Source organism: Mixophyes fleayi, chromosome 10, assembly GCF_038048845.1.
Source record: "Mixophyes fleayi isolate aMixFle1 chromosome 10, aMixFle1.hap1, whole genome shotgun sequence".
NCBI classification, from domain to species: Eukaryota; Metazoa; Chordata; class Amphibia; order Anura; family Limnodynastidae; genus Mixophyes; species Mixophyes fleayi.
In genome coordinates, this window is record NC_134411.1 from 23,326,471 (window position 1) to 23,348,414 (window position 21,944).

The window sequence follows — 21,944 nt, forward strand, 5'->3', positions numbered from 1 at the left end:
GTTTTGTTACCAATCAATATTTTTAAGTTGTTTAGCTTCGGGACAGGCTTTAGTAGACAAAAAATGTAATGTTGACGAATATCACATTTTAAGTCATTATTTCCATTTGTAAGGTGTGTGAGTATCTGACAAACACAAATTATTGTTGTTTTTTTTTTTTTTTACATATTTTGTGCCTTTTCAGCTCAATTAATTAGACCAGCATGTTGCCTTTTAAAGAAAAATACTAAATGCTAGACAATGCTGCAAGTAAAATAACATGTACAATTTAGTTTCAGTTGCTGTAATAGCATTCGTTAAACATTAGTAGTCACCCAAGCCACAGTGCCCCTAGCGGATACATGATAAGAAATATAATTGAATCTTTGCCTTTATGTCTTGGTTCTTTCACGTACGACCTAGGAGACTATTATGTGCAAGTGGAACCCGACTTATTTATAGGACACCAGAAATAAACATTAGTTGTGTATATACTATCAAAATATCTGAATTTAATTCATGTAAACGTGTGATTTTATGCTTGCTTATTAACTTGAGTGTCCCCATTGCTGACATACAGTTAAGACAGCCATTTTGTGGTCCGATTCAATGCTCATGAGAACTGAGCCTATCAATGTGCTGAGACCTCCCCGGTGACACATCAGGGACCCAGTATACTTGAACAAGCTTCTAGTCAGAGAAGTGGTAGGCGGCCTTCTCATATATGATCTAAGACTACAAAATGGCTACCTATGGGTACAGTGTAAAGACTTATGGACAGCTATTCCTTATATATATGGTTAGAACTTCTGCCTCACAGCACTGGGGTCATGAGTTCGATTCCCGACCATGGCCTTATCTGTGTGGGGTTTGTATGTTCTCCCTGTGTTTGCGTGGGTTTCCTCCGGGTGCTCCGGTTTCCTCCCACACTCTAAAAACATACACATAGGTTAATTGGCTGCTATAAAATTGCCCTTAGTCTCTCTGTCTGTGTGTGTGTTAGGGGATTTAGATTGTAAGCTCCAATGGGGCAGGGATTGATGTGAGCGAGTTCTCTGTGCAGCGCTGCGGAATTAGTGGCGCTATATAAATAAATGATGATGATAGCATGTTTATGGCAAAGATGGCCGCTCAACCAGTTCAGTCCATCTGACTGGGTGACTGTATAACATCCAGAGAGGAAAAGCTTTTCACCCTTCATCGGGCACCAATGGAGAGAAAGTGACACAGGAGGACTAACTCCTGCTGCCACAACTGGGCAGATTTATCCACCCTTCGGCACGCCTGCTATGGGACCATGCCAGGGAGTGTTGTTTTGCTGGAACAAGCTCCCCCCCCCTTTTATTTTATTTTTTTAGAGACATTATTGGTTCTTATTGGAACCTGCTGTGGGTGCCTTATTAATATAGCCTGATTTGTTTGTCCTCTGAACATATCTGAGGTAATATTTCTTGCTGTGATTGGCTCAGGTCAGTCAGGTGACTGTGAGGTCCCTGGTTTATTAATAGGAGGAGCCTCTTCTGAGGGAGAGGAACCTCCCTCTTATGGTAATATGTGCTTTACAGTATACATTTCTTCATAGAAGTAGGCAGAGGAGATAATATGCTGTTATCAGCAGCAGCTCCTGACACAGCGTCCTCCATCTTCCCCACTGACAGGCTGAGCACCAGGGATCTGGGCAGTTGAGTCCGTTGGTCACATGACCCCTGTGCCTAGAACTCTGTGACACACACAAAAAAAAAATCTTATGTTTCACATAATATTTTTCATGTTGGGGTGCTCTTTGGGAGGCTGGCGCCGCCCGCTAACTGTTGCTAGGAGACAAACCCTGAAGAACAAATGGCATCCGCCAAGTTATCATTCTGCTTCCTTATGTATCAGGTGTCCCCCAAACCACTTTGATTGTAAGCTAATTTGTGCAGGGACATTGTTACCTTTTGTCTCATGTCATCGTACTTTGTTTATGTCAAGATCTCCTCAGTGTACAGCGCTATGTAATATGTCAGCACTATAAATAAAAGATAATAAAATTAAGAACCTAGTCTTGGTTTTACATGGCCAGCAGCCACCCCGTGCTTAACTCCTATTAATCTGTGTTAAAAAGGGCATGCTTTCCACCACCCATGTACACTCACGGTATACCCAGGCCCGGCGCTCACATTAGGCAAGGTTAGGCACTTGCCTAGGGCGCCGGGCTCTGGAGGGCGCCACAGATTAAAAATTTCTTTAAAACCGTGCGGCGACCGCTGCCCATACCTTTCACGGCCGCCGCACAGCTTCACATACATCCACAGGGAGGGGGGGGGGAGGGACTATTGCTCACCACCACCGCCACCTCTCTGCTCCATCTGCTCCCCTCCGCTCACTGACTGTCGGGCGTGACATCATCATCACGGCCCAACAGTGTCAGTGAGTGGAGGGGAACAGACGGAGCAGAGAGGAGGCAAGTTAGAAGCAGGTAAGAAAAGACGCACATTTTCAAAATCGGTGCCCCCACCCTGCACCCTCACACACTATTTTGTAAGTGTGCAGGGTGGGGGTGCCGATTTTGTAAATGTGCCTAGTGCGCCACGGACCCTAGCAGCGGCCCTGGGTATACCGTCATGAGAAAACCATCTCAGAATCCTAGAACTGCACCAGACCTAGAACAACGCTTATATACTCGGTATTGTTCTACCCTGGAGAACTGGCGATTGACTAAAGGAGCAAATTTTGCAGACATTGTGTGGAAAGAATAATTCAAAACGATGTTTTTTTCTTTATCAATTACATTTGTTCTTTCCCCCCTTATATAATTACCTATATAATATAAAAAAAAGAAGCATGCTACCAAAAAATCCCATGCAATACTAAATTCACTTGGGAAAGCAGCAAGTGTAAAAACATATTAGATAAAACAATAACGTTGCAAAAATAGAAAATGGTCTATTTTTTTAAGAGGTGAAAAACTTTCCAGTCATTAAGGTGTTACAAATGAAAGTAAAGGAGTATAGCTTCCTTCCTACATCACAAACTGCAAATGAACAGACAATATAACTTTTTGATATATATTGTATGGAGGTAAAATTTAATACTCTTACCCTGACTGTCCATTGCAGCATTGTTAAATATGAAGTTTATTAGGGTATTTCCTTCCTCCTCTATCTAAAGCAGCAAAAGACACTTCTCACAACTCTTAGAGGGCGTCATTTTTGAGCTGGGGGGAAAAAAATACAGGTGTAGCACAAAATTGGTTTTCTGCTTAGTTATGTAAGGTGACATATGCAGTACACATCTATATAAATTGCTTCCTACTCAGACGTTACTTTAAGAAAGTTTTATACACATAGAGCAGACATAACAATGTATAACTAGCCACTTAATATTCAGCAAAGTACATAATATCAGCATCTAGCTAATCGGGGGGGTCAGAGACAGGGGTTTTAATGGTCATTATATGTACAATCAATACACATAAATATATGCATTTTATGCCATTGTTTTTTGGAAAAAAAAATATATATAATATGAAATCAAATAGATGGACACATGTCACATCAGGAAATGATACTTTAATGAGAATATGTATTGTCACATATGGTAAGAATACATGTGTACACTTGCGTACAGGAACACATAAATGACATATGGAGCATTTAAAACAGGTGTATTATTGCTTCTCCATTAAAAACACATGATTTCCATTTGAATGACGCTCTGACACCGCACCACATGGGAGAGGTAGAGACAACATCATAAATTTAAATACACACGCCCAGGAAGGAGTCGCTGCTTGAGGAACTATCTGCAGTTGGTCGAGCAATTGGTTGTGATTTCATACACACTGCAGGATCGGAAGGAGGCTGGAACGAGATTTATAGTTCTGCTGAACAATCTAATGAAACGACCATCGTTAATTGTTCAACTCAGGGCCACCTTAACAACATTATGGGCCCCCGGGCAAAGCAGTGCAGCGGGGCCCCTACCTCTATATATGTGTAATATATATATATATATATATATATATATATATATATATATATATATATATATATATATATATCTCGATATAGTATATATCGATATATCTATATTTGCAGGATTATTTATTTTACTTAAGAGCCCTTTCTGTGGGTCCCCCGGGCACTTGCCCATCGGAAGAGATGGCCCAGGTTCAACTATACACACTAATGATATTGGCCAGAACGGTCGTTTTTCGCTTGATTGACCCAATAGTCGGCTATAAATCTTGTTGCTCCTATTTACCTGCTGTCCGTGTTTTACATACATGGACGATATCTTGATAAAATTCAAAGTGTGAACAATGCCTATGACTGGAGGAACTCCTGGTTTAAAGCGAGTCCAAAATATTTTCAGATCTTCAGTAATACAAAAAATGCATTTCAATTAAAAAAAAAATAACGCTATGGCAATTGTTCCCCTTAAATGCGTTGTGGTATCACTGAGCATATACCTGTTTGGTCTTCTCTGTCCTATATATACAAAACAGTGGCTTTACAATCATTTATTATAGGCAGATAGAGAACCTTCTTGAGAAAGTTTGTTTTTTTGTTTTTTTTGTAAATACGTGGTCTGCAACAATGTTTAGGTAGGTGGAACATGTCAAAGTAACATCCACATGAATGCCAGGACCCAAGGTTTCCCAGCAGAACATTGCTCATAGCATCACATTGCCTCTGCTGGCTTGCCTCCTTCCCTTCGTGCATCCTGGTGTTATCTCTTCCCCAAGTAAACACCCACATGATGTGAAAGAAAATGTAATTCATCAGACCAGGCCACCTTATTCCATTGCTCCATGGTCCAGTAATGGCACTCACGTGCCTACATTAGGCATTTTCGGCTGTGGACTGTAGTCAGCATGAGCACTCTGACCGGTCTGCGGCTGCATAGCCCCATACGCAGTAAGCTGCGATGCTCTGTGTGCTCTGACACCTTTCTATCATAGCCAGCATTAACCTTTTCATCAATTTGTGCTAAATTAGCTCTTCTGTGCAGCTGGACCAGACGGGGTAGTCTTTGCTCCCCATGTACTTCAATGTTGGGCACCCTAGGACCACTAGGTACTAACCACTGGGAACATCCCACAAGACCTGCCGTTTTGGAGATGCTCTGACCCAGTCATCTAGCCATCACAATTTGGCCCTTGTCAAAGTCGCTCAGATCCTTACACTTGTCCATTTTTCCTGCTTCCAGCACATCAACTTCAAGAACTGACTGTTCACTTGCTGCCTAATATATCCCATCCCCTAACAGGTGCCATTGTAACAAGATAATCAATGTTATTCCCTTCACTTGTCAGTGGTTTTAATGTTGTGGCTGATCGGTGTATATAGCAAAGTGATACTATACCAGTGTTGGCTAACCTGTGACACTCCAGGTGTTGTGAAACTACAAGTCCCAGCATGCTTTGAGAATATATAGCAGCTTATTGCTGGAAGGGTATGCTGGGACTTGTAGTTTCACAACACCTGGAGTGTCACAGGTTAGCCAACACTGTACTATACGCTCTATGTTTTTTCTCTGTGCCGCTGCATACTGCTCTGTGATTCAGAATTTGCAACTTGTGCACTGGCACACCTAACAGACTGCAGTATTCACATGCAAATGTTAAGGGGAGTTTCCACCTTCAGATAACCTTAATGGTTACTACATGTTCTGAAGTTTTTCTAAATACTTTGTTTTATATTTTTGTTTTCATTTCTGTGTTTACCATCTTTGTCCCATTGCAGCAGAGTTATTTATTTTTGTTGGCCTTGAGAAGATACAATCAGCTATGTTTATGCATTGGATACAATTGTATCTTCTCAAATATTTATGTACAAAGGCAACGAAAAATAACTCTACCTAAATTGTGTTAGGACTTTCATGAAAAATAAGTGAACGTATTAAAACATGCAGAACGGCATGCATAAATCAATAGCATTAAGGCTTGTAACGGTGGTTAAAGGTTCAAAAACAAAACTGATGTGCAAGCCTATATAGTGTAACAATGTAGAATTAAATGCGTTAGAACAAACCAATCAAATATAAGTGTGCTAGTCTCTTGCTACCATTAACTAGTGCAATATATTTCAGCAGAACATCACAGGTTACTTCTCTCCCTACAGAGTGTGTGTTAAACTCTCTGGAGACCCGCAGCTTCGTGCCACCCCATCTGGCACTAACAATCAATCCACAGTCAAAGTCACTTAGCTCACACTTCTTTCCCATCCTGGTATTTGGTGTGAACAACAACTGAACCCCTTGACCATGTCTCTGCATGCTTTTAAGCATTGAGTCTCTGCCACACAAGATTGGTTGATTAGATATTTACATTAACGAGCAGGTGTACAGGTGTATTAATCAAGTGGCCATATGCATGTGTGTAAAATATATATATATATTGTGTGGTATTTTAATATAAGTCGTGCACCACAACCTTTTCTTGTTTTCCACAATTGCCACTAGACCAACTGATGCAATGTGCAATTGTTTTCTATATGTGCAAACAAAGGATCTGGTGCATAATTTTGTGGGAAGTGCATTTAAAGAAGACACGCTTAAGCCACATAAAAGCTAGGCGGTGTTTAAATAAATAGAAAATTAAACATGAAATAGAAACACTGAAGACTGTGCACAACAGGAAAAAATAAATAACAAATTATAAATATTTTCAGATGCATTCAAAAAAATACTTCTAACCTACCTGTGTATTACAGTGGTCATTAGTGCTAGCTTGACTAAGATAAAACGCTTCCTCACCAACGACAATGAGATCTCTGTTACAGGGACACCTAACTAACCTGGACTCCATGGGGTATAGTTACTAAACTGCGGGTTTGAAAAAGTGGAGATGTTGCCTATTCCTAATTCTCATTTATTTAGTTCATTTTACAAAATGACAAATGGAAGCTGATTGGTTGCTATAGGCAACATCTCCACCTTCAAACCCGCAGTTTGGTAAATATACCCCCTGGACTAAAGACTGTGAAATGATAGGTTTTAATAAACCCTAATGATGGGTTCAGTTGCAAGCTTTTAGGGACTGCCTTAAGTAACTGCAATGAAACAGAGAAGTACATTTAATAGTTGTATAGCTTAGTTGCATGAGCTATATTGTCCAAAATGTTAAATAACACACAAACACACACACAATACAGAAGTCTTCTATTTTCCACTTGGTATTATGAATCCGCCGCTAGATGGCGCTAGGTATAGCAGGTGTAACGTTGAATAGGTTCCACTGGATATTAGCTGCCATGTAGTGGCCCATTCATATTTCTCAGCACAGGTCCCGGATTCAGCAGGTCCAATAGCTTGGTTCAGTGCTGCCAGTCTCTGAGGTCCTAGGCCTGACCTGCCTCAGTGTGTCCAGCAGAGGTCCCCATAACCTTGCCAGTATACGCTGCTGTGAATGCGTTTTTTTTTAGCTGGTTGCTACGTGATCTCTTTCTCAATGAAAAAAACGTTTCCAAGCTGCAATAACATTTGCATCCCCAGAGCAACAGAAACGTTGAATGACCACACCTCCAGCTGGCCAGACCAGGTCTACCTGGGTCATCGTGTCACCAGATTGAGCACCTGAAGCATGATGAGCACCTAGCATCGCGCACCCAAGGGACCTCTCTGCTGCATGGACCAATGACATCTCCTGATCCAACGCTGTGACCCCAGGGGTGATTCCTGCTCATGCATTTCGGGTACCTGCTTAACCCCACTAATGTCTCCTGCTGAGAAGTGGATTGGTGGAACGGGACCAGGGGTCCTCTCCATGGTGGCACATGGCTGGACTATTATCAGAAGACCACCACTGGGAACAAAATGGGCCAGATGTGCAGCACTCCTCCTGGTGGCCCTGATATCAGCTCTGCAGCACCCAGTGCAAGGTAAGGAGAGGTCACAGGGGGTGCAGTCTGCTGCCTGTACAATGCCATACTGCACCATCCACCTGTGCTGTATTCTATATCGTTCATATTAAGTGTCAGCATCTGTGGGTCTATGTGCTACCATCTCTGGTAGTGCATGGGTTAATTGCTTGTGTTTGAATTGCATGTATTCAGCTGAAAAGCAGCATAACAGCGGTTTGTATAAAAAAAAAAAAGCAAAGAGTGCGGTCACCTAATGTGATCATTTAATCAGCATAACACACATTGTGGTTTCTTGTATGTCAGATGCTCCATTGGTTCTATAGAATATTGGACTAAAATGTCACACAGCAGCTCAATCACAGCACTGAACTGGTCTCTATCCACCTGCTCTGTATCTTTTATAGCCGGTAAATCGGGTGGAAAGGAAGCATGCCATGCCACCAATTAAAGGCATTGGGGCACTGATTGGTAGCTAGCCCAAACCTGTCACAAAATATATCGATGTATCCTATACAGGGACCAGCGAGCACATTTTAGCAAGGAAGCTGCTGTATGTTCCTAATAGGCTCTGCAACCTATTAGGGACATTTAAAAAAATAAATAAAAAATCAGGTAGCCCAATCACCCAGCCCAAGTAGCCCCCTACTATGTGACCGGCCCAAAGGAGGGGGGTGTAGATGACCCCAGCCCAGTAAGACCCTGATCGTGTATCACTAAAAAAAATACATTGTGATTTGGGAACCAGTCAACTGTAGATTTACTTGTAGTATTCAAGAATGAATCACATAGTTACCATCATAGTTACCATCTGGGTTTTTTTGCTGTTTAATTGAATTGTTGCTACATTGGTATGAGCTGCTGTATTCTATTGTCCCAGATTGTTACACTGTGTATCTATCTACACAACACAAGCTGGGGGGGGGTTTACACATTGCTGCTTGTCAACAGTATCTGTCTGCCCATAGTGCTACAGTGCGTATGCTAAGCTATTATTAGGACTTATGGTGACAGAAACAGGATTCACTCTGTGATTGTTCTAATACAGGCATTATTACAGCCTTTTGTAATACAGGTAGTAAAACATGTCAATTCTAAAGACTGGAGAATATTGTTATAGGTTGTGTTTTGTAAGAAGAATATTGAGCATGAATATTTAAGTTCTCCTGCAAATCTTTCCCAAACTTCCCCACGTTCAGTTCCTGAGATGAAAAGTTGCCTAATATGATGCATTAGTACCTAAATATGTATTTGGCTTTGTACTGGTTTAAACCCCTTTTGCATTTATTCCATTTCATAAACAAATATTTTATTGGACAAGACTGTCAAAAACAGCAACACATCAACACTTAAAAATCCAAACTGGAGACTTAGTTCTGTTTAAATGATATCATTATTTATATGTATGGGTATTGCAGTGTTTTAATGAAGTCTAGTAATGCAAGACCTTATAATTTAATATTAGGGATATTTTGCAACAAATTTAAAAATCATGAGATTGCGAAAATCCTATATTTTCTTTTTCAACCAGAAAGTAATAAAATGTCACAATTTATACATTTTCATATTACAAAGTTCAAATATTTGCCTTGAAAACTGTGAACATGTTATTATTTGTTTTGGCCTGATCATTGACTATTTGTCTTAATCATCTATATTTAAAGTTTCAAAATTACAATCATTATAACATTTTAACACATATGGGCATAATCAATTGTCCGCGGTTTTCACCGCGGAAAAACTATTACCAGTATTACGGTAATAGTAAACTGGATTTCTAAAAATAAAAAATAGAATATATATATATATATATATATATATATATATTGCAATTGGTAAATTAAATATGTGCATGATATACTTAAACTTTGGGGTAAGACAGTTAAGATAGATAGTTTTGTTACAGCAAAGTAACAAATGTTACAGTTTTGTCATTATATAATATCACAAAAATAATACAATTATTAATTAGACTTTGCTATTAACATAGTATTGTTTTCTCTTTACTTTGAATAATTCATTGCTTTTCTTTTTTCATTTTGCATTGATTGAAACTGAAAACTTTGAACTTCTCTCTTCTACTAAACAGTCCAGTATTGAAAAACCTTTCTTAACAAACATTCGGAAAATAAAGAAATAAATCAATAACTCTGATTGCCGTATCCTAAGCTGACCTTAGAATCTGTGTTTGTGATCCACCATTGTCTGAGGCAACGCTGGGATTTTGTTAACTGTAGTAAAAGCATGTAAACTGGGATGGGATGGTTCCAATGACCCCCATACCTGCTTGTGCCTGCAGGCAGGAATGTACTAAATAAATGATAACTAGAGGCCTGATTCATTAAGGATCTTAACTTGAGAAACTTCTTATTTCAGTCTCCTGGATAAAACCATGTTACGATGCAAAGGGTGCAAATTAGTATCCTGTTTTGCACATAAGTTAAATACTGACTGTTTTTTCAAGTAGCACACAAACATCAACTTTACATTTCAGTGTACAAATAAGCTATCAAGTATTTGTGTGCTACATGAAAAAACAGTCAGTATTTAACTTATGTGCAAAACAGAATACTAATTTGCACCCTTTGCATCGTAACATGTTTTTGTCCAGGAGACTGAAATGAGAAGTTTCTCAAGTTAAGATCCTTAATGAATCAGGTCCTAGAATCTGATTGGGGGGTATCTTTTGAACACTGCCTGCTCTATTAATTTGCATGCACTGCAAGTGGGCACAATAGGCTCAACGTGAGCCTTCCATTAACCCCCCCCTCCCTCCTACAGTGATGGTTACCCCCACATATACAACATGACTACGTTTGACATGTGTCACTGGCGTTCTCCTAGCGCCGTGGGTCACCAGCTGTATGGTGATGTACTCACACGTGTGATTGGAATTGTATAGATCTGGAAATTAAAATTGGAATTTGACAGACGCTTGGTAAAAAAAAGTATCATAGCAGATGATGGTTGAAACATCGTGTGCAGGAGGATTAGCCATTCTCAGGCCACATCATAGGCCCGTTCAGCATCATCATCATTTATTTATATAGCGCCACTGACTCCGCAGCGCTGTACATAGAACTCATTCACATCAGTCTCTGCCTCATTGGAGCTTACAGTCTAAATTCCCTAATACACACACAGACATACTAGGGTCAATTTGTAAGCAACCAATTAACCTACTAGTATGTTTTTGGAGTGTGTGAGGAAACCGGAGCACCTGGAGGAAACCCACACAAACACGGGGAGAACATACAAACTCCTCACAAATAAGGCCATGGACAGGAATTGAACTCATGTGCTGTGAGGCAGAAGTGCTAACCACTTAGCCACCATGCTATTACTAACTTGGACAGTTTTGATGCCACATGGCTACTTTAAAATGTGCTCTATAGTAAAAGCAGGAAATGCTAGTTCCATATATTGCAAGATATGTTAAGCTCACCAGTCTTTTCCTATCTGGCCAGTCCGGAACATAAATTCAACTCAATGGCTAGGCTTTTTATACAGGAGTTACCTGCACACAGCTTTCAGTGATAGCAGTTTACCTGTGACACTTACTGATAAGGGTGCTGTAGTTTTCTATCCAGATAAGTTTCTATATTTGTAAATATTGTCAGTAGGTCCTTAAATAAATCTGCATTTAAGGTTGAGTGGTCCTTTATCTATGGGAATATACTATGGTAGAAAGTGCAAGCTCCTAAGTAGAATAGATTCTTCCTGTAATGACTCTGGTTAGAGCAGAGCTGTACAATTTCAGAAGTCTGTGCTCTATGATATTACTTTTACCACTAGATGTCTTGTCATAGACACATTTATCATTCACCTCTGCAGACTAAATGTTTTCCCCCCACCATCTAAGAGGCCGCCTGCTGTCTGAGAATCGCTTGGTGGCTTCTGATTAAAGATCAACAGATGCTTTGGTTAAGAAAAAATAGCTTGATGTGTGAAACAGACATTTTCTCAGTAAATCTCTGATATTTTGTATTGCAGTTGTTTTGATATTTTTCTTACACACAAGTATGTAACATGAGGATTGTAATGTCTGTGCAATCAGACTTTTGTTGTGTGTATGTGAGCTGGAGGGCAAAACAAGGGGTGCGTTTATAGAGATAAGAGGTATCCGTGGCAGCTGAGATCGTGTCTTAAAACAGCAAAATGCATTAACAGTTTTAAAAGTGGAGATGTTGCCTTTAGCAACCAATCAGATTCCAGCTGTCATTTATTTAGTGCATTCTACAAAATGATAACTGGAATCTGATTGATTACTATAGGCAACATCTCCACTTTTTCAAACTCGCAGTTTAGTAAATATACCCTATTGGGTTCAATGGAGTGTCACATTTTTTTTAGAGGTTAAATGTACAACATAGGCCCTAGGGCTATGGCAGGAGCTGTTGGACAAGATAATGTTATATACACTCTACTATAGAGTGTAAATTTTAAAAAAAACCCTAGCAGATGTCATAGTGGATATCAAAGTATATAGTATAAATAGTATGTATTGACTCCTATAGTAAGTGTACGGTCAGTACACAATGGCACTTTTGCACTTAAAGCAGCAAATTCCAGTGCTAGTCCATCAATCATCCAGAAAAGCATCTATATGTATATATATATATATATATATAACTATATACAGGGCATTTACTGCAGGGTGCAATTAACCTAGCAGAAAATTTATTGGGTGCATAGCGACTAACTACTAGTTATTCCATTTATCATTGAGGTCTCAGGTTAACGGCAGCTAAGGTTGTTTCTTAGATGACACTCTAGTTATGTGCTGTGCTTGGCTACCTGTTACTAAGATACCCCTCTTATCTCTATAAAACAGACTCCGCTAACTCCAAACAAACCCAGAAAGATGAGTGGTTTGTTAATTTACCTTAAAGAATATGTACACTTTGCAACAAGTGGCTTCCATTAAATATATAGTCTGGGGAATCCCTATCTGCCAATAAATCAGGACACTTTTAAGCTTCAGTTTAAACCATTCAGCAGTGATATTAATGCTGTTTACATTGGTGCTGTGGGTAACAGACACTGCTATGCAGACTCTTTCAACCACCAACTCCCACATTAATGGGTCTATTTACTCACAAGTGGTGATAACCATGATTTTTGTATCGCCTAGTGCTGTATGAGTCGTATAATAGCATTTAGGGCAGCATGGTGGCTTAGTGGTTAGCACTTCTGCATTACAGCACTGGGGTCATGATTTCAATTCCCGACCATGGCCTTATCTGTGAGGAATTTGTATGTTCTCCCCGTGTTTGCGTGGGTTTCCTCCAGGTGCTCCGGTTTCCTCCCACACTCCAAAAACATACTGGTAGGTTAATTGGCTGCTATCAAATTGAGCCTAGTCTCTCTCTCTCTATCTCTGTCTGTATGTGTATGTATGTTAGGGAATTTAGACTGTAAGCCCCAATGGGGCAGGGACTGATGTGAGTGAATTCTCTGTACAGCGCTGCGGAAATACTGGCGCTATATAAATTGATGATGATGATTTAGTGTGGGGGGGGGTCGCGACAATAATACAAAAATAGAGACACTTTTCTTGGGGAAATATTAGCTTTATTACAGATATAATGTAAGGTTTGAAGTATCCTTTAATTGCTCATGTCCACTACAAGCGTACAAACTTAACTTGTAATTAGCATCTTTTTTCGAGTGAAATTATTATTAATATAATCCTTTATTTATAGAGCGCCACAAGACTTCCGCAGTGCCGTACAAAATGCAGACAGTGGACCATACAGGGAAAACAGTACAGAACAATAAACAAATAATACCAGGGGGTATGTTCAATAAACCAGGCATTTGAAAAGTGGAGATGTTGCCTATAGCAACCAATCAGATTCTAGCTGTCATTTTGTAGAATGTAGTAAATAAATTATAACCACTCAGTTTTTAGCACTTCTGCCTCACAGCACTGGGGTCATGAGTTCGATTCACCGACCATGGCCTTATCTGTGAGTAGTTTGTATGTTCTCCCCGTGTTTGCGTGGGTTTCCTCCAGGTGCTCCGGTTTCCTCCCACACTCCAAAAACATACTGGTAGGTTAATTGGCTGCTAACAAATTGACCCTAGTCTCTCTCTCTCTCTGTGTGTGTGTATGTTAGAGAGTTTAGACTGTAAGCTCCAATGGGGCAGGGACTGATGTGAGTGTGTTCTCTGTACAGCGCTGCTGAATTAGTGGCGCTATATAAATAAATGGTGATGATTCCCCGTCATTGTCATATACAGACATCGGGAAATCCTAATGCTATTAGTCACAAACCAGTTACTAATCAGTAACAATCCCCAATAAAACACTAAGAAACTGCTTTTGCCTACTGCTCTTATACTGCTATTTATGGCAACATTATACCCCAATAACAACTTTATTAGCATACAGTCTATATGTTTGAAGACTGTAAATATGTCAGATGCAATGGAAATACTTACATACTTTTACAAGCACTAAAACGAAAGTTCAAAGGAAAGGGTTTGGTTTCCTTTAAAGAGATAACAAACCATATTGATATGGAATAAGAAGCATGCGATGTGTTGTATGTATATTTAGGCAATACATGCATTAACAAAGCCTTCTAATTAATGTATATTGTAATAGGTGAAGGTGAATTCAAATGACACTGGAAGTAGTTTATACAAGGTATATTTTACTAAAGAGTCATTTGTCTCTTATAACCAATGGGATTATACATAGAATCACATCCATAAAGGTGATGTCATACTTTAAATTGTGTAAACATCATCATCAGCTATTTATATAGCGCCACTGATTCTGTAGCGCTGTACAGAGAACTCACTCACATCAGTGCCTGTCCCATTGGAGCTTACAGTCTAAATTCCCTAACATACACACACAGACACACACAGACTAGGGTCAATGTGATAGCAGCCAATTAACCTACTAGTATGTTTTTGGAGTGTGGGAGGATACTCACGCAAAAACAGGAAGAACATAGAAACTCCACGCAGATAAGGCCATGGTCGTGAATTGAACTCATGACCCGAGTGCTGTGAGGCAGAAGTGCTAACCACTGAGCCACCGTACTGCTCAAAAACAAAGCAAATGTAAGAGATTGAATATGGTGGGAAAGAAACAAGTTAAATGACTACCTATGTGAAATTTGGGGAAACTTTCTAAAAAAACGGGTGCACAAGAGAAAATATGTTGTAACCCATATCAACCAATCAGATGTTTGCTTTCATTTTCAAACTGAACTAGAAAATGGTAACGACGACTGGTTTATATGGATTACAGCATTTCCCCCTCCCATGTAAATCATTTTCTTATGAAATGTCCCCTATTTCATTTTGTAATTCAAATTTGTCATATAGTTTTCCGCTTTCTCTTTCCAACAATCCATTCTGTGACCTTTAAGAAGCACAACATTCCATTAGACTAAAACAGAACAATTTGATGTGTTTGTTACAGTCACATGCAGGTAAACAGGACACTGTTACCATACAACTGATGGCCGAGCCTAATTTATATGTTTTGTAGAACTGGTAGGTACAGACGTCATCTGTCCTCCCAACAATAGGAACATACCGAGATGTATTTACAGTTTTTCATGCCCTTGGCAACTGTGCATAACGGAACAGTAAAGTAACATGTGGGTAATCCGCAGGGTCAGGCCGCACAGCCAAACACCCCCTGCTTTTTTGTTTGGACTGGACAAGTAGGCAGCTGGCACTCGTCACCCGGTAAAAATAAACTGAAAATAGAAATAGTAAATAAACTTAATATGAAGCCATTTTGTTCCTGTGCTATGTCCTAAAGGAAGGTTTATCCAGAATATCCAGAGGGCCCTATCTGTGTGTGGTTTGTTCTCTCTGGGTTTCCTCTCACTGTCCGAAGACTTACTGGTAGGTTAATTGGGGGCTGACAAAATGGACCTTAGTATGTGGCAGTGTGTGTAGGTAGGTTTACGATCTTATCTGTTCCTTGTTCCAGCGCTGTCCGTTGCCTTGTGGCGGTTCTTAGTGAATACCGGGGAATCCATTAGACTCCGCACCCCTGGTTGGTCAGCGCCAATCTAGGTTAGCACAAGGAATCCTACCACTCAATCCATCACAGTAGGGAGTCTAGACTGTAAGCTCCAAAGGGGCAGGGATGATGTGAGTGATTACATACTCTCTGTAAAGTGATGCGTAATATTGTGGTGTTTCTACACCATTGGTCACTCCCTTGGGACCCTTGCCGTCTACACAATGCAGTCCTGTACTCACAAAGCCCCCTGTACTTATAATGTCTCAGGGCAGGGCAGTTTCCACACCACGCCGCCAGTGGGCGTGACCAGAATGCATGGGGGTGTGGCTATAATTTTAGACAGTGCTTTGCTGCTATCCAACTCTTCCTATCCCTTTAATATACATGGGCAAAGCTGCGTGCACTCATTTTAGGGGCACAGAGCTCTCCTTTTTCAAGCAGAGCTATGTGAAGCGGGAGCAGAGTCCAGCCACCTTAATTATACAGTGCCCCAGGCTTGGACAGGGGTTTCCAGGCAGTAGGAACCCCCCCCCCCCCTTGGTTTGCCTGTGTAGGGGACGCTGTAAAGTCATCCAGTGCACTATTTGAAATTTTTTGGAAGGAAGCTGTGTCCATCCAATCAATCAGTACAACGGAGTGTGGGGGACAGCTGCATTTTACAGACTTTGGGGTGCCAGGGGAGTAACCGTGACCTATATACTAGTGAAAAAAAGGAAACTGACCTTCCTGGGCTTAAGCAGCTGATTTCATCAGTCCTGATTAAGGTAACATGTCTCCTCAAATCTCCAACCAGCCCCAAAGCTATAACAGTGAGACTAACAGCATTATTGTGGAATCCAGCCCAGGACGACTAGCGCTGGGGCTGATTGGGTGTTTGCTCATTTTTAAAATTTTACTTTAAACATTCTGGCACTGGGGGGTATAGTGGTGGGGTTGGATCCATTATTATTATTCCCCTTATTGCAATGATAAGGGATGTTATTTTGCAGCCATTTATTAAAAAATCTTCCCGGGATAGCACATCCGATAGGAGGCTGCCGCGGTGATGACTTTACCTTACTAACAACTCCGGGTTCTGATCCAGACTCTTTACTGCATATGCACCACCGTAGCCAAAGCCATTTTGCGGTAGTTACCGGAGGGGAGATCAAGGCTCAGAAAATCTCTCTCCCCATAGGGTAGAACAGCTAACGGCATCTTCAGATGGCGTTAGCTGTCGGGGTCTTTAGGCTTGTTAAATTGGCCTAATGCAGGAGATGATCTCTGTGACATCTCCACTGTTAGGTTATTGTTAGATATAAGTGGTACTTAAAAATGCCTAAAACAAAAAAGCTGTTTCCGTATGGTTTATGGCTTAATAAATAGGCCCCTAAATATTTCCAAACCTGTACTACTACATACTTACATGTCATAATTAACAACAACAAAAGCACAAGACTACTGGTCGTGTAATTGACAGTCGGATGTGGAGACATGCGGCTGTAGTTTGTATAGGCCAGCTGCCATGGCAACCTGTTCAGACACAATGTGAATATGAACTACCTAGGGCTGTATAGTAAACTTCCTATACTCATAGTTTAAGGTGACCAGATGTAAATCCAGGAACGTGGGTTAAGTTTTATTTTGTATATAATAATATGTATCCGGGGTGTCACCTGTACAGTGGGTTTTGGGATGCCCCATGCAGCTTTCAGATCACTCTTTGGGGTTCAGTAATCTCTCAAGTAGAGGTGACGGAAATGTTCACTTCATTCCGGATTTGGCTGCAGAACTCCACAAGTTTCTCCAGTGGAATGTGACCCTGGACGTTCCACACTGAATTCTACCTGTGTTATCTCCTCTGACTTTTCCCTAAACCGCCACAGAGCAGAATGAGACACTGTCATTATCCCAGGTCTTTCTATAGACTATAAACCCTATGAAATCCAGAGCGTAGAATTTACTAATAAAGGGCGGATTGGACCTTTCACAGAACAGCAGAGCAGGAGAATATATTCCCTGCAATCCCACAACAACCTCGCTCATGTCTCCTTTAAAGAGGCTGTAACGTAGTGTTTGTTATTTTCTCTTTGTGTTTGTGTAATATTAAGGGATGACTATAGAAACATATCCTTGTTATAGGACATACCTAATTAGCTGATAGTTATTTATGTCCTTATTTGCAAACATACCACCTGGCATGTTGTTTGTGTTCTTTAAAGGCAGTAAAAACACATTTAAAGTGCAAATGAGTTTGAGTCACATTTGATATTAGCGTTTACTAGTGTTTGTAGGATTTCTAATGCACCAAAAGGAAGAAACATGTGGAAATGGAGCCTAACATAAATCGCTACCGCCATGCAATGGGATGCAATGAAGTTAGAATGTACCTCTATTGGACTGCTCTATGCACTGCAAACATGGGAAAATAAGGTTGACGTATCATGTGAATGATGACTGTGCTTCCAGAAGTAGCATAATAATTACCAATAGACACGATTTTTGCCGTACAATCTCGGTTTGTCTTATGGCGCCCAGAGGGGTTTAGAGTTTTGGCCTCTGTAAAGTTTGGGGATGACTACATGTGATTGGGGCATGGCTGAACAGATGAAGGCATGTCTAGGTAGACGTGTTGTGTGGCCAAATGGTATCCTGATTATCTTGCCTGCAGTGATGTATTGTACAGGTAACATATAGTAACACAGCACAATAGACAAGGAAGAACACAAAATGAAAAAAAAAATACACTTTACTGAATTTATTTTCTCTCTGTGATTTTACACAATTACAAAACACTTATAGCCACATTTTTTTGTTCAGCGATGTGAATTATTTTCTCTTCAATGTAATTATGACATTTGTGCGACCTCAATATCATCAGCATCATCATCATCATCATTTATTTATATAGCACCAGCAGATTCCGTAGCGCTTTACAATTGGGAACAAACAGTATTAAAACAGTACTAGTAAAACAGTATTGATATTTTCATAAAATTGTATAATTAGCAACATTATTAAAATACCATGGTGTAGGTTAATTAAAGCGTCTTAAAAGGAAAAGTAGATTCTAGTTATCATTTATCTAGTACATTTTAGAAAGTGATAGCTAGAATCTGGTTGGTAGCTGGACATAAAATGCATTTCTACGGTTTCTCTTACTTGTAAATACATGTTCTGGCCTGCATACGTGTCAGTCATCACTATCAGTCAGCACGTACACCTGCCGTGTAGCTGGTGCAAGTAATACAGCCATAAAACATGTACCCGAGAGATGCCCAGAGCGATTTAATCGAACGAATGTGTGTGTGCTCGTCCTCAGCTCGTCCTCACTGTGCAAAGTGTCATTTGCACTAAGACATGAATTGCATACACTTACGTTCATTGGTGTCAAGTCCGTTTCTGAGCATGCGCAGAGCTATTCCATGCGAGATACGACATGCAGCACAACGTACACCCAAAGATTAATCAGACCCTATATGTTTCTACGTAGATTGTGTCACAGTCTGTAACGGTCACAGACATCAGTGTAAGATTGTTACAGATTAAATGCAAAAGTAACATGATCACCCACATGCACCTTACACATTATCGGGGTGTATCTCTGGTGATGTTCCCACATTAAATATTCCCTTACAGTAATAATACACTTCAGCGGTAATCACTAGAGCTTTGCACTTCCCCAAAGTCCTATGGATTACAGCTGGACTTCTGATACTAATGGATTATTTAATTTGAGGATGTCACGGAACACATTGATTTACTACAGTCCATTCATCTACAGAGCACGTGAGGAGGGCTCTGTTTGATTTTACATTAAAAGAGGCACATAACTGATTGGCTCTATATAGAAATTAGTGTCTATACTCTTTATTTGTGGCTATGCAAGGATAAAATGTATACACAAAATACAAAATACTGTGTGGTATCTTATTCATTCTAGTCCTTAAATTCGGTAGTGTTAGAATTATCCTTACTCCCCAAAGTGGCACCAGAAAAGGATCAATAGTGTTAGCAAAACCCTCCAGCCTGTGAATAGTATTGTGTGTTCCTTTATCAATTAGCCACACAAGGACAATCTATTTTTGGTCAAACTATAATGAGAATTAAAGGGTGTAGAGACAGGTCATTAATCTGGATGTTAATATACGATTAGCACTTCCAGTCTAGTTATTGGAAAACCCTGAGTATAAGAATGTACGTCTGAGTACTTAACACCAACACTTAATGGGTAGAGGCTACTAAACGAAAAGTGTGCAAATGTCATGTTCTTATCTTTCACTTCCTGAAAGGGAATTGTTATCCCTAGAATCTTATCATTCAATAGTTCTCCAAAATATTCCGCTCTATGGTTCCCAAAATGATGACTATTTATGTTCTGATGACAACGATTCTCACACAGAGATAGAGAAGTCTCACTTCTATATATCAGATATGCGGAGTTTCTGGGTCAGTAAAACAGTGCTGCTGGAAAACACTGCTTTACGGCATATTAGACTAGACACCAGATAAGTCTCTGCATATTAGATAGGGCTTCAGATAAGGCTCTGCATATTAGTCAGGGCACCAGTAAAGTCTTAGAAGTATATTTACTAAACTGCGGTTTTGAAAAAGTGCAGATGTTGCCCATAGCAACCAATCAGATTCTAGGGCCTGATTCATTAAGGATCTTAACTTGAGAAACTTCTTATTTCAGTCTCCTGGACAAAACCATGTTACAATGCAAGGGGTGCAAATTAGTATTCTGTTTTGCACATAAGTTAAATACTGCCTGTTTTTTCATGTAGCACACAAATATCAACATGAAAAAACAGACAGTATTTAACTTATGTGCAAAACAGATTACTGCATTACTGTGCACGCTCCAACGATGAACGATTATCGTTCCAAAGCTGATCCTATAGTTTCATTTGTTTTTTTAAACCGGACTAAAAATCTCATTCAGCAACGTTGTTCCAGTTCTGCAGTGTGTACGCACTCTGGACCGGCAGTGTCCATAGATCTCTATGGCGTGTACAGAGTGATGGTTATAACAGATAAAGAGCACAGATCTGACGGTAAATCTTGTAAAATGTGTAGAGCGTATACACAGGAACCGGCATGTTGATCGGGATTTTTTTCTGTTATTGGTAAAATCGTTAACGATGTCAAATCGGGAGAAATTTACTGTAGTGTGTACCCACCCTTACCGTACAGTGTCTCTTTCCTTTGGGACTGGCTCCTATATTCTGGCCAAATTTGCTCATACTGTTGCTCAGCCCACCCTGCTAGTGAGTTTGCTGGACTGAAGCTGAATTTATAATTTTATTTTCATATAAAACAGTATCGAGAAACATTAATATAATTTTGTTTTTAAAACGGAGTCATTCCTTCACTTTTTTGTTTTATTATTGCGTACAACCAAATGCCTGTGAAAGTTAATAGCCGTGTGGTCAATCGATCTGTAAGGCTCAGGTTGTCAAAAGTTTTGTGCCTACAGACTTTAGAGGTTTTATCCCAGCCCTGCAGGTGGTGAAAATCAGTACATTACCAATCAATTTCAGATAAGTGCCTTGCTGCATCTAATGCACAAGCCACATGCCAAGCCGCTCATAACCCACCATCCCTAAAAAAAGGAAATTAAAATACTTGCCACTTGAAATAAGTGACCCTGATGTCCTCTTATATTATACATAAATTAGGACCAAACAGCAGTAAATGGGGAGAAGTTAAAAATAATGGAAGGGCGGTACTGGGTCTTCACGTGTGTTGGAAAAGAACCAAGTCCTCTCACCTTCCAAACCAGTAATTATTGAGCAGATTGGTTGCTCAGACTGACCACGAACTTACTGTAAAGATACTTGTGTTTTTTGAGTGGGGATTACTGGATTATTTAAAAGTAAACGTAAAATTCTTGACCATTGAAATTTGTGTCATTGAGAATTAATCTCCCCCTATAATATAAATTTGGTATCTGCTGAATGGGCCATAGATATACACAGGAACAATCACTCTCACACTTCTTGCTATAAAAGTGTCACCTAGTTAATACTGGAACTACCACTGACTAGTATCAGCGCAACTTAACAGGGAGGCGCGGAGTCTAATGCACCCCTGGTGTTTACCAGGGACTCCCGCAAGGAGGTATGGACTTTGCTGTG

At 40.1% G+C, this 21,944-nt stretch overlaps 1 protein-coding gene across 2 annotated transcripts in view; it reads left to right on the forward strand.

Moving 5' to 3' along the window:
- The first annotated feature begins 7,343 nt into the window (after nucleotides 1–7,343).
- The window catches only part of KIAA1549L (KIAA1549 like), a 128,708-nt gene continuing 114,107 nt past the window's right edge, over nucleotides 7,344–21,944 (forward strand). The window contains exon 1 of one of the 2 annotated variants that reach the window (XM_075188061.1): nucleotides 7,344–7,844. In XM_075188061.1, coding sequence (XP_075044162.1) covers nucleotides 7,679–7,844 — 166 coding nt within the window. In that variant the 5' untranslated portion in view covers nucleotides 7,344–7,678. The remainder of the gene's footprint in view (nucleotides 7,845–21,944) is intronic. The other variant, XM_075188062.1, reaches the window with a different exon arrangement.